This window comes from Mastigoproctus giganteus, chromosome 2 (genome assembly GCF_048544385.1).
Source record: "Mastigoproctus giganteus isolate SK-2022 chromosome 2, ASM4854438v1, whole genome shotgun sequence".
Classification (NCBI taxonomy): domain Eukaryota; kingdom Metazoa; phylum Arthropoda; class Arachnida; order Uropygi; family Thelyphonidae; genus Mastigoproctus; species Mastigoproctus giganteus.
The window spans coordinates 209,985,953-209,998,826 of NC_143576.1; the positions used below are offsets into that span (position 1 = coordinate 209,985,953).

Sequence of the window (12,874 nt, forward strand, 5' to 3'; positions counted from 1 at the left end):
AAAGAATATACCACCCTCGTTTATTTTGATATATACTTCAGTTTTTTTAGCAGGGAAGGGCAGAGTCTGATTTATATCTTAGTCAGACTTTTCCTCGAAGATTTCTGGTTGCCATGCTTTGCCGACCGTACTGGATATCGATTAGAGCCCCTCATTCATCAATTTGGTTACCCTTCATTGAACTCTCTATAGAGGATTCAAAGAAAGGTTACGATCGTGTTTTATACAAATGGACAATTATATTCTTCTCCTTACTTGCAAAGGTCATATAAATCGTAGAGTTCCATAAAGAGGACCATATGCCTTACTATCTACTTGTTTATATTGCGCAGTAAATTTCATATCTGATTTACCATTACCCTTAAGTCTTTTTCTCTCATTCGTGTCGGTCCTAAGACCCAAGTGGACTGAGTGCAGACATTGATATTAAAGCCCCTTATATATTATAGGAAGATATACAGTATCTATTTCAAAAATGTGTACTGGGTCCTCTCAAATGTGGATCGGTGTCTCTGTCCCACTGCACGCCTCATCTTCGGCCACTGGAGCCTGTCCTCATTTATCCATTATTCTTCGGAACAGCCTTCCTGCGTATATTTCCCAAAATACTATCCTTGTTTAACAACCATATTTAAATGTTCTGATATATTATCCTGGCAAGAATCATTCTTCGGTCTCAAGTGGCTGAACTCCCAATGTGTGTAGAAAGAAATCGAAATCAGATCGTGTGTGCGTTCAAGAGAACGAACAGCTTTCGGATTTCCGATCAAATAAAAAAACACGTCAGATCTGTGGGTTCGTGCTTCGAGGCACGCTAGTAGGGTTATAGTATGGTAAAGGGTTATGTATTCTCTGTATGATACACGTGTATGCGTGTATGTCCTTTGGTTTTTTTTTTATGACATTAGAACCCGGATGTATTATTATTAATGGCAAAAGTCGGTGAGGTGTAGCTCCTAGTAAAGCTCTCAGTTTACTCTCTCTCTCTTACTCTCATTAACCAGCTTCCGAGAAATAGTGCACAGCGCCATCTGGCGTTAGGCCGTATCATTAAAAAACAAGAACAAGATTCGCTGGACTTTGATTGATGCGACTGAAAATAATCACCTCCACCTGCCATGTGTCGACTAAGCCGTCACTTGAGTCGACAACTCCTCCGAGACGGCTGTGCTGTCTACCTTACGGTGATTGGTCACCACACACTTTTTTTTTTGTTTGTTTTTTAACTGGCTTCCGGGATGGGGGAGGAAGGTGGACGTTTGAAGTTTTAATTAGGGCGTAGAAGAGGAAGGGAAAGAGAAGGAAGATGAAATATCAGACAAAAGAGGGCTCGTGATGAAAGGAGGGGGAGGAAGATTTAGAGTACTAGCAGAAGGTCCCTTAAAACGATGAGGGTTGGACAATAGGATGAACAGCGTGTTTTCCCTTGTCAGTTTGCCAAATAGATATATAAAAGATTAATGCCTTGTTTGTTTAGAGATGTTACATACATTGACCCTATATAGGGACTTTTCTCCCTTCCCTCCAGCGTTCGGGAAATGAAAGGGATTAGTAAATATAGATTTATGAGCGTGCAGTTCTAGCTGAGTTGTGAAAGAAAGAGAGAATGCAACCGAGGACCGGATACTTTCCATATTCCTTCGTCTGACATTGCTGATAGGACAGCGGTATTATTGACTGGTGTCAGATTGGTTGGATCCAACCCAACCTCAAGAGCCGACCGGGCTAGCCGAGTGGGTAAAGTACCTGCCCGGCAACCCAAAGGTCGCGGGTTCGATTCCCGCCTCGGGCTTGGATCAAAGTACTGCAAAAACCTTGGGAGGTGCAATATGGCCACAGAAGCCGATGCGCCAACAACTACCAAATCAAAAAAAAAAAAAAAAAACCAACCTCAAGGAACCAACGCAGAAACTAAGGTCCATCAGGCTCCAGTAAATCCTATTAGTATATTGGTGCATTTTGTAACCGACATGCCTCTTTTGAGGGATGAAAAATCTGATTTTTCGAGGGCTGTCAAGAATGGGGAAAAATTAAATTAGATTATTCATTTCGATGCTAAAAAAAACAAAAAAACATCCAGATGCCTACAACTGTTAAGTCTTTCTAGCACAACAAGGAAATCTGCTTCAATAGCGACTGATTGGTTTTCCTCGTAGCGATAATGACTCTCCGTAAGTACTTTCGGAGGCGACCTTTGACGTTTGTTGTCGGCACCGAGAGAGGCCACCTCCGTGAGTGGCGGATCTTTACACAAACATTTCAACAAAAACTCTGATATGGTAGAGCCTACCTAGGCCTCTGGTGACCTTTGGCAAGCTGTGGATCGTAGACAAGTTGGCATTCAGCCCCTTGGCAAAGACAGATGATTTTTGCTAGTCGTATAGGGTTTGCATTTCTTGGACTCTTCTGCACAAAGGGGAGTTTGTGTGCTCTCATTGTATGCCCAAGAGACTTACAGTATCTTTAAATCAATATTTACACGATTAACTTGTAAAAAGTCACTTAACAGGTTGTATTGTTTTGTATTGGAAGTATACGAATAGATAATTGGCCTGTAGCAATAAAAGATCCATCAAACCATTGGATGACAACCAACTCCTCTTCTTCCATGATTTTCATGTAGTTAACAATTTTTAAGAATAATGGTACCATTATTCTTAAAAATGGTTTTGTTTTTAATCAATCACTTGACTAAATGCACTTGCTGCACCGTTCTAAAAGTTAATCTGAAAAGAGTCAGCGAAGGCGTCCAAAGAGATGGTGTTCAGTTCGGCAGTTACGTTTTACGTTATGTCCTGAACAGCCTGAAATCTCTTTATTTTGAGGACAGTTTTCACCATGGGAAAGAAGAAGAAGGAATCGACTGGTGCTGCATCGGAAGAGTAGGGTGGATGGTTGATCAGTACAATGCAGTGTTTCGTCAGAATGTCTTCACAACAAGTGTTAGTTTTTCTGTTAGTTGCACCCTACAGAAGGTATTCGAAAAAGCGCTTCTTCCCACCATCAATCAACACTGCTTCAGCCATAGACCACCACATTTGCACTCAGTTATTTCGGGTAGATCAACAATAACAAACTTACTGGAAACCCTTTTTCGCGTGCAGAAAGCACTAAATGAGAAAAAGCAAATTGATATTATTTTTTTGGATATCTCCGCAGCCTACGACAACGTCTCAATTCCAGCGCTCATTGCGATTTTGAAGAATTATTTTAATGTAAGAGGAAATCTGTTAACTATAATAACCAGCCTGCTAGAACATAGGAAACTTATTGTTAAGCACCAAAAGCTACAATCTTGCTTTACCATCTCGCAAGGAGTGCCTCAAGGGGGAGTTCTTTCGGCTACTCTCTTCGCGGCCGTCCTGGAGCCGTTTCTTGCACGGTACTACAATTTTATAACATATGCTGACGATGTAAAATTCTTCATCACTTCCAAAGGCCATGAATCAGCAGAAAGTATTTGCCAGATGGCAAATAGCACAATCCGAGAATTTGAGAGCTACCTGGATTGCATCGGGCTCCGTATTAATGCACAGAAGTCTGCCCAAATGACCATAAGTTACAAGCAGAATAAAAATGACATCTCAATCTCTGTGAACGGGTCTAGTGTGGAAAAAGTGCACTCTCACCTGGACCTGGGTCTTAAGTGGGATGACAGACTCACCTTTGCTCAACACTTCGCCCATATGAAGACAAAAATATTCGCCGCTTTATGGGCTACTAGGCAGGAACTGGTAGGAATTAGGGATCCTCAGCTAGCGACCAAGTACATTTTAATGTGTGTCCTGCCAATTGCAATGTATGCCTCGCAAATCTGGTCTTCAGCTCCAGATTCACATTATAAGTCCGTCCTTGGGATCGAGTACTGGTTCTTGCGATGGCTTAACAGAGTTGCTGGCCACCCTTTTACTATCTCAAGGGCCATTCTCTACTCAAACCTTAACATCACACCCTGGATGCAGCGGACAATTAACAGGAACATACACACTCTCGCACAAATGCTCACAGGCAGAGTGGATGCTCCAGTCCTGGATAATATTCTAGTTAAATCGCGTGCCACTGCTAGACGTTGCGGAGAACTAAATAATCCACTGCGTTCAGTCCTGAACAATCTTAGTAGCCTGCAAAGATTCTTCCCATCAAATGCAGCGAGAATATTTAACTCACTACAGATAGATGCCGAAAAACTGTGTGAGGATGCAACATACCGGAAAGAGATCTTCCAGGATTCGTACAGACTTACCGAAATATGAATCGGCCGCAAAGTACTAAAGAATTGTGAATAAAAGTGAAGCTTTCTGCTTTAAGAACGATAATAATCTGTTGACTGTAAAAATATACCTTCTGTAACAGTTATGTTAATATGTAAGTTATATGTGGAATTATTAATGAATTGTAAATATATGAGCTGTATAATGTTTGTACACAATCATAAATGTGTAAATACTGTATGTATTAAACATAAAATGTGTATATAATATTTCGGGACGAGACTACGTGTTCAGTATGTGTAACCCACTGCACGTAGTATCTCGTACCCTGATATGTACTTAGCACCCTCCTGGCACTTTGCCGTCCCGGGGTGGTTTCCTTATGGAAATAAACAGATAATAATAATAATAAATAAAAAGTGCAGAATGCACGGGACATTGTTATACAATAAGAATCAGCTGCCTTTTTCTCGAAATTGCGGCTCACCTGGATGGAACTTTGTTCTACAATGTACCACTTCAGTTTATTTTCAAACTCATTGATGTCGATCGCAACAGCGCTAGTCCGGGAACTTTATTGTCACACCTCATGTGTGCTATAGGGTTCCCGGCCACTTAAATCCGACATTGCTTTTATGCCATGTCTTTTGCCTGGGTATTTCCCTTCTTCCAAGTAACACTTTTTTTTTTGTTTTCTCCATTTTATGATCATATTATTAAAAGACTGCAATTCAAACTCTTTTTCAGTTAATCGCATTTAAAATGCGATTTGGAACAATAATATAATCAGCCATGTTTTTGTTTTCGTTACAGAACACTGCTTATGGAATGAAAGATCCGACAGATCCTTGGAGGACCATAGCCCAGCCAGCATCTTATTATTACGATCCGACGCTAGCAGCCTATGGGTAAGTAAATCACTTATCGATTTACCTTCTTTCCACATGAATGCGTTTATCCTATCAGATACCGAGTAAAACTTAACATCCTTCGGGTGGAGTGTGCCCATATACATTAGTACATTGAAAGAAGTGATGTGGTAAACATACACTGAGTGATCACTGAATTATGACCACCTACCAAATACTTCGTAGGTCCTCCTTTTGCCCTCAGTACAGCAGCTATCCGACGTGGCATTGATTCAACAAGATGTCGGAAGCGTTCGGGAGGTAGGGTCAACCAAGCTGTGCGTAATGCGGCTAGCAGTACAGGTATGGAGGTGATTGGTGTATTCAGACGCCTGATATGCCTTTCCATAGTGTCCCACAAGTGCTCTATGGGATTGATATCGGCGGAGTTCGGAGGCCAATCGATATGCTGGAAGACAGAACTGTGTTCCTCAAATCATTCCTGCACAACAAGTGCCTGATGGCTCGGCGCATTGTCATCTTGGAAGACACCATCGCCATTCGGGAAAAAGTGTAACATAGCGGGGTGTACACAGTCAGCAAGCAGTTGACGATAGCGGAGACCACTGATACGTTGTTCCACATGCACCAGGGGGATACAAGTTCCTGCCAGTGAAACATGCCCCACCGGCCTGCACTTTCGATACCATGCATGATGGATGAAGAGCCTCGTGTTGTTGACCGCAAATCCGTACACGACCATCCACGGTGTGGAGTAAATAGCGTGACTCATCCGACCAGCACACCTTCCAGTGTTCTAACGTCCAACTTGCATGCTCTTTGCACCAAGAGAGTCTTTTACACCGATGAACCTTAGTTAGGAGAGGATGTCGTAGGGGTCGTCTGCTGGTATAGCCCATACGTGCGAGCGTGCGACGCATGGTTATGCCAGATATTGTTCCGGGTTGGCCCATATTGTATTGGGTAGTCAACTCTTCAACAGTGCTACGCCTGTTCGCTTGTACGAATCGTCGGACCCGGCGCTCACCTCTAACATCAACCTTTCGCTGACCTTTGCAGTTATGCCGTCGTGTCGTTGTTTGACCATTTTGACATCAGTCCTGGTACACTTTAACTACAGAGGCCCTCAAACACCCCAGTTCAGCCTTTTGGAAAATCGAGGCACCAGCTCGTCGAGCACTCACAATCCTTCCTTTTACCCATCACGCTCGGAATTTTACTACCTACTGAACCACTGACACCTTATCTATGCTATTTAGGTCGACTAACTCCGCACTGTCGTACCTCACTTTTGGTCAACGGTCGCATTCAGTTTTCATAGCGGTGGTCATAATTCAGTGATCACTCAATGTATTAGTATTAGTAAAGGCTAAAAAAATTTATCTATTCAACCTGTATCCGTTCATGTCATACTCTTTCCACAGCCAAACAGTACCGATCCAGTTGCTCCTTAAATTTGGCCAGACTGCCAACCTCAATTAATGATGGATATAATCGAGAGGTTATAATCGATTATTTCGATTACAGCAAGTCATTTGATTGTTTCGATTATTTCATTCGACTTATCATTCGATTATTACAAATCATCAATTATTTCATTCGATTATTACAAATCATTAAATTATTTCATTCGATTCGTTCAATTATATCATTCAAATGACATAATCGAATGATTTGTCGTTAGTAAATACTAATCATTCGATTATTGAAATTCTCGATTACTGATCATTCGATTATGTCCATCACTAACCTAGCCACCCAGTAAGACATTTTATTACAAGAGTCGACAATACGCTGATCAAAGGTAAACTTCCCAGGATGCAGCCTATTAGTTTCCCCAAATGTATTTTATATTTATGCACTCTGGTTTCTTTTTGTCTTTTTTCAATATGAAATTTCTATCGTCGCTCGTTTGCTTTGCCCCGTGCTTTATACACCTCTGTCAGATCGTCCGGATGCCTAGCTTCCAACTCTGAAAACCTATATTTCAGCCTTTCCTCATATGGACAACCCTTTTCTGTCCCTACCAGACGAGTCCTATCATCTTTGGATCCTTTCAAACACCCCAATGTCTTTGAGGTGTTTGAAAGGATCCAAATGAGTCCACGAAAGGTTCTAATTATGGCCTCACTACTGACTGGATCGTAATAAGAACCATCCGCTTTCCACCCGTTTACACTGCATGGCAACCTTCTTGTCGGATTGTATCAATGTATTTTAAGAAAGACAAAAACAAGAGACTGGTCTAAGCACTGAACCTTTGTGGTCCCATTTAAAGGAAATATAATGAAGCTATGTATTGATATAACTCTCTCCTTGCCTGAATTTGAACAAAATAATTAGTTGAGATATCGATGGAATCTCACAAAGAAGGGCCAATCTTCCTTAATTGTGTGAACCAGGAGGGATAGAACATTCCAACTGATACATCTTGATCATAAACTGTATAGGGTATTTTAGACCATATGTTGAAGGAAGAGCTTCATTTTATCTGAGTTTCACTCTGGACTATACAGATACGAGGCAGCCCACCTGCTTGACCTGCTATTACTGTAGCTCCATCATAGATTTGCTCAACAAATTATTATTTTTTTAAAATCGGATTCAATTCATATCAGTAAATCTGCAGTAAATCTCTGGTTGATCCTGGATGTCTTTTTCACGATGGAATATGCACATATTATTTAATTTCTGTTAACCAGTAGGAACGTAGTCTACATTTGTTGAGAATTCTGCTATATTCAAAAATCATATAAATATCCTTTTTGATGAATACGACCCAACAACATCGCCCTTTTGTCCTAAATGTGCTAACATAAAGTAACATACGCTAATGAGCAAGTTCAAAAGAATTTGGAATGTATGGATTGCAATGTGTCCAGCAACACGAACGATTGTAATGTGTCCTCAACACGGACATCAGGGCAATGTCGTCGTTCTGATGTCCCCCATTGAGGCTTTTGTCAAGCCTCTCTCTGAATCACCTATGTCAGTGCACATGTTATGATTAAATCTCTGACACAATTCATTAGAGATTTTAAGAAATTTTAAACGCGGATATCTCAGTCTTAGGTTGACCGCACATCCCAGTTTCGCGATATCATCGACAGTCTGTCTTCAATAGCTCCCGAGTATATAGCTGTGGAGCAGCTAAATGAATTACTGCGGAAATGTCTCTTAGTTCAATCCAACAGTTCAACGAGGTGTTTCTATGGTCAAAGGAATTTACTGCCAACTCGATGCTCTTCTTTCTTCATCATGCTAGCTCACAAGTATCTTTAATCAATGACAAGAAGGAAGTTGATGATATAACAAACAGTGATCCTTTTTAACGAGACCACTCAGCATTCTTAATGGAAATCACAGCCTTTCTGTACTAGTCCAGCATGATTTTCCAGCCTCAAAGATGATATTTCTGAATCTTGGAATCGATTTCTCCGATGCCAATAGTCGGGCTCTGGCCCGTGTTACAATTACACTGTTCACCAATGCTACAAATATTCTCAGTGTGAAAAAAAGAGACAATCTAACCTTCGAATATCCTTCGACAGAGTCTTTGTGGGTAGCAAAATGGTTATAATCACCGTCCTCCCCACACGGAGTGGAAAAGGCTCGGGTTCGAATCCTGTTAATGACGCGAAAAACTCATTTTCCATTCCTTCTTCCGGTCTCTGGCGAGGATGGACAAGTCCCACCCACCCTGAAAACTCCTGTTTATCTTTATCAACACGAATCATCCCAATACCCGTCTATACCACTCACCACGAAGAATACTTCTAAGACTAGAGTCTCCTCTCGAGATGATAGAGTTTGTTGCTCAATCAGAAATATATCTTCACATTAGGACACACGCAGTTTCCCATGCTCTTTCTCACATAATTTCTATAGTTATAATTAATGAGAAATTCCCTGGAAAGAGATTTCGCTGTGTCTTGTGATTATGTGCTGGGTACTGGCTGTAATTCAAAGTTCCAAGCTGTTTCTGGTCAAGCCAAAATATTCTTTAGTAGAATTACGTCATGATGTCCGTCTTATGCTTCATTTTTGGTTGTCAGTAGCAGCCAGGCGTAGAGCTTAGTTTTGACCACTGCTGTTTGACCGATGGGAACTGTCATCAATCTCTTCGTTTACTCTGTTGCTTCATCTGGAAGAAGAGAACCCGTTAATGCTAAGCTCTCAAAGGTTTCTACTTATGTTTCTAAATTTTTGAGAAGTCAGCCTTTTGATATTATCTGAATGACAGAAACTGTGTATTCTAAACTCAAAACAGTATTCATCTTCTTAAGACATCTACACACAGATAGATGAGTAATTTCCGGGTGGCCATAATACGATTTTAACTAGTGTTGTCCTTAAGAATCAACCCCAGTCGTTATCAGTGTACTGGAACAACCTCATTAATTCTCTGATCTCAGATGGGAGGTTTTAAGATTATTTTTACAAACATAACCAATGTTTTAATAAACAAATAACTTTAATTTACCTTTTTAATTTTGTATTTCATTTCTTATTTATTGATTAGTATATGAGAATGATATTTTAATCTTGTTACTTTACATTCTGTCTATGTTAATCTTCCATTTTTTTCGTTCGTGCATTTATAGCTTTATAATTAGTATATTTAGACTTTTATATTTTGTATATTACAATTTTAAAATTTATGTATTTACGGTTTTTATACTTTGAATATTTTTAATTTAGTGATTTATTATTATTATTGTAATTTTGAACATTGTGTTCAATTTATTTGTATCCATTATATTTGTACGATTTTTTTTTTTTTAGTAATTATACATTTTACACGGGACTTAAATTTTGTTTTGTATGAAATTCGCGAAGAATAAAGAATAAAGGTCATCACATCGATTCTCTATTCTCAGACATTTCCAAAATTTTTATCTCTGTTCACTCTAAAGTAAATCTTTCTGAGTTAGCCCTATGCAAAGTTGCCAATTTTACTTCACAACAGGTCAGTTGTCGTCGAAGGTACTTCATCCGTCACTTTTTTCTGCCTCTAGCGGCGTCCCACATGGTTCTCCTTTGGGCCCTTTATTGTTTATCATATACTTTGATGACCTCACAGTAGGTTCCAAACCTTCGATGTCAAATGACAAATGCTTGCTGATGACCTTATTGTCTAAAAGGTCATCGAAGCAGTCTTGTCTCAGGTTCATCACATTTGGCTCAGTGAACAAGCCAAAGAAAGCGTACCCAAGGTGAACGCTTTCTTTGGTGACGCCAGTGCTGAGAAGCGCCCATAAACGATACTCTGACGTATTTACACTCCTTACAACACTTGTTTCGGCCTTCTTAAAGCTGACCTTTGAAATTAGTGAACCAAATATCGCACGGCACCTTTCAACCAGAGAAAAGTCGAAGCTGTGTTCGGATCCTAAAATGTTGACCTCTCCCCCCTGCTGTATATCGATCTCCTCCTCCGGTTTTCAACTTTTCAGTTATACTTTGATGCCCGTGGAGTAGGCGAGGTTGCGTCCAGCAACGCTTTTGATCAAGTTTTCAGCAAAATACCTGCGATTCAGCAAAAATACAGAATGAAAGAGAGTTGTTACCAAATAATCGACCACCTGAAAAAAACTTGAAAAGCAGCAAAGGCTATGAGAGGTCAAAGTTCAGTTTCTGTACATGTGCACGTTCTCGGTCGGTTTACTTGTTTTCTGGATGAAAAACCCGAATTTCCAGGAGATAAAACCATAAAAATCTCGCCCGAGGCCTACTAACTTGGCTACGTTGTGATAAAATTTCCTCCCGTCGAAAGGGGATTCGAACCCAGGTCTTTTCCATTTGATGTGGAAGGACGGTGATTGTAACCGTGTGAAAAACCAAAAGAACATTTTCAAAAGTAATTACTGAAGACATCACTTGGGAGTTTTAGAAGTTTTTTTTTTTTTTTAAAGAGAAGGTATTTAAACCGAATGGTGAATTTTGTACTCTCCTACTTGGAAAGTACAAGTCCAGCACTCCCAACTGATGAAACATTTTAAAACCCACCAAGTGGATTTTAAACGCCTCCTCATTCAAAATTCTAAATAATAAATAAACTTAATGAAAGTTTCATTGAAAATCGTGTACAAAGTTAATGTTAAGCGATGAACTAATGTGTATTCAAAAATTATTTTATAAACTCGCTGTCAGTTCACAGTGGTTTTAGAACTAAGTAGTACACCTACTCCATCTTTGTTTTTCTGTCTCTTCTCTATATCTGTTTCTTCTTTTTGTACATCTCACTGCTATCCTCTTCTCATATATCTTCTCTATGACCCTGTTCCTCTTTGTCTGCCGGACAATTCTACTCTTGTATTTCTCTACAGTTTCTCTCATTACTGCGCATCTAGGACAACTCATAGTCCATGTTAGTCCATCTAATGTGTCCATCTACATCCCGCTGCTAAGTCTACATCTGTACGCTGTCCCCTTAAAAGATCCGTTTCCAATATCACCATTTCAGGAAATGAGTCACAGCTATAGCATTACAACACCGTGTTCTACATAATGATTCTTGTTCGCTGAACCAAGTGAGACGTAATCTCATCTCAGGGCCGTATATACACACACACAAGCCGTTCTTTGTGTGGATAACGTGTGTGTGTGTGTGCGCACAGCCTTACATCTCGGCCCACATTGTGAGCTGCGCGTTCTTGTCGCATTCGTCAAAAGTATGTTAGAACCCGAGCGGTCTCCGAGGTTAGGACGATAATATCTGTGTACCTTACACATGTTGATAAACACCCCTTAATATATGATCTGCCTTATCCCCAACGAAAGCTGGAGATTAAACAGCTGCTTACACCTTGTAGTCGCACGCTCTGCAAGAATAGCCCTTTTGCCGTTTATCGGCGTACGAGATGAAGTTCGGGGGTTGCTGGTTTTTATCATGCTCTTAATGGTACTTGGACTGTGTGCTTTGCAGCTGAACAACGTACTTACTCCCTAATCATCGCCAAATTAAAACGTTACTGTTGCGTCTAATCTCTAGTGACGTACACAATTCGCACGTGCCGTAATTGGTGCAGCCTAATTATCTCACATTACAAGTTCAACATGGCTCACTTCAAACATTTGATTTTCATTGGTCACAGGTCAATCAGAAGGGTTCTCCTATAGTTGGAAAAAGTTCGGTAGATGTCATTTTCACTGGCTTGGATCCTTAGAATTTCGGTCGTTAGTAGGGGCTGGAAGCGGGGGGGTTAAAGCAAGAGGCTAGTGTAGGTTGCAGCTACGACAAAGTTTGATGACTAAGCTGCTTCGTGGACTTCAGATGTCTCTGAATCAATATACATATCCTGCAGCATCTTTTGAAGCCTTACAGCAATGCCGCTGCTAGTTTAATCAGCTGAAGTAGCAAACAGACGAATCAGTTTGATAAACATGAAATACTTTCTTAAATATCATAATCATTATCGTCGGTTATGGCTGTCTACAGCATGTGCCAAAATAAAGTATACCGAAACATTCATGTCCATTAGTTATCGGTGCAACTTTGAAACAAAATAGAAACTTTTTAATGATAAATTAGATTTGTATTTTGGGAAGGGGGGGGGATTCTTTTGTTTGTTTTTGTGGTAAAGTGTCTAAGGTCACAAGCCGTTGGTGTATTTACTCTCAAAATTCCGTGTATTCTATGGTTCCGGGTTTGTATTCCTGGTTTTGCTGGATGAAAAACCGCGATTCTCTGATTTATGAGATTGACCAATGACAATCAGTGGCATCGCAGTTTATGGTTTGACTGGCGGTCCCTTTGGGACTTTTCGAGCTCCTTGACTAGCAGGCCCCATA

The 12,874-nt window shown here is 40.3% G+C and overlaps 1 protein-coding gene across 1 annotated transcript in view; it reads left to right on the forward strand.

Annotated features, from left to right (window-relative positions):
- Positions 1 to 12,874, forward strand: part of LOC150090024 (uncharacterized) — a 98,919-nt gene that overhangs the window by 57,957 nt on the left and 28,088 nt on the right. Inside the window, exon 3 of the mRNA XM_090368940.1 lies at positions 5,025 to 5,119. Within this exon, the coding sequence (XP_090225066.1) occupies positions 5,025 to 5,119 (95 nt within the window). The remainder of the gene's footprint in view (positions 1 to 5,024; positions 5,120 to 12,874) is intronic.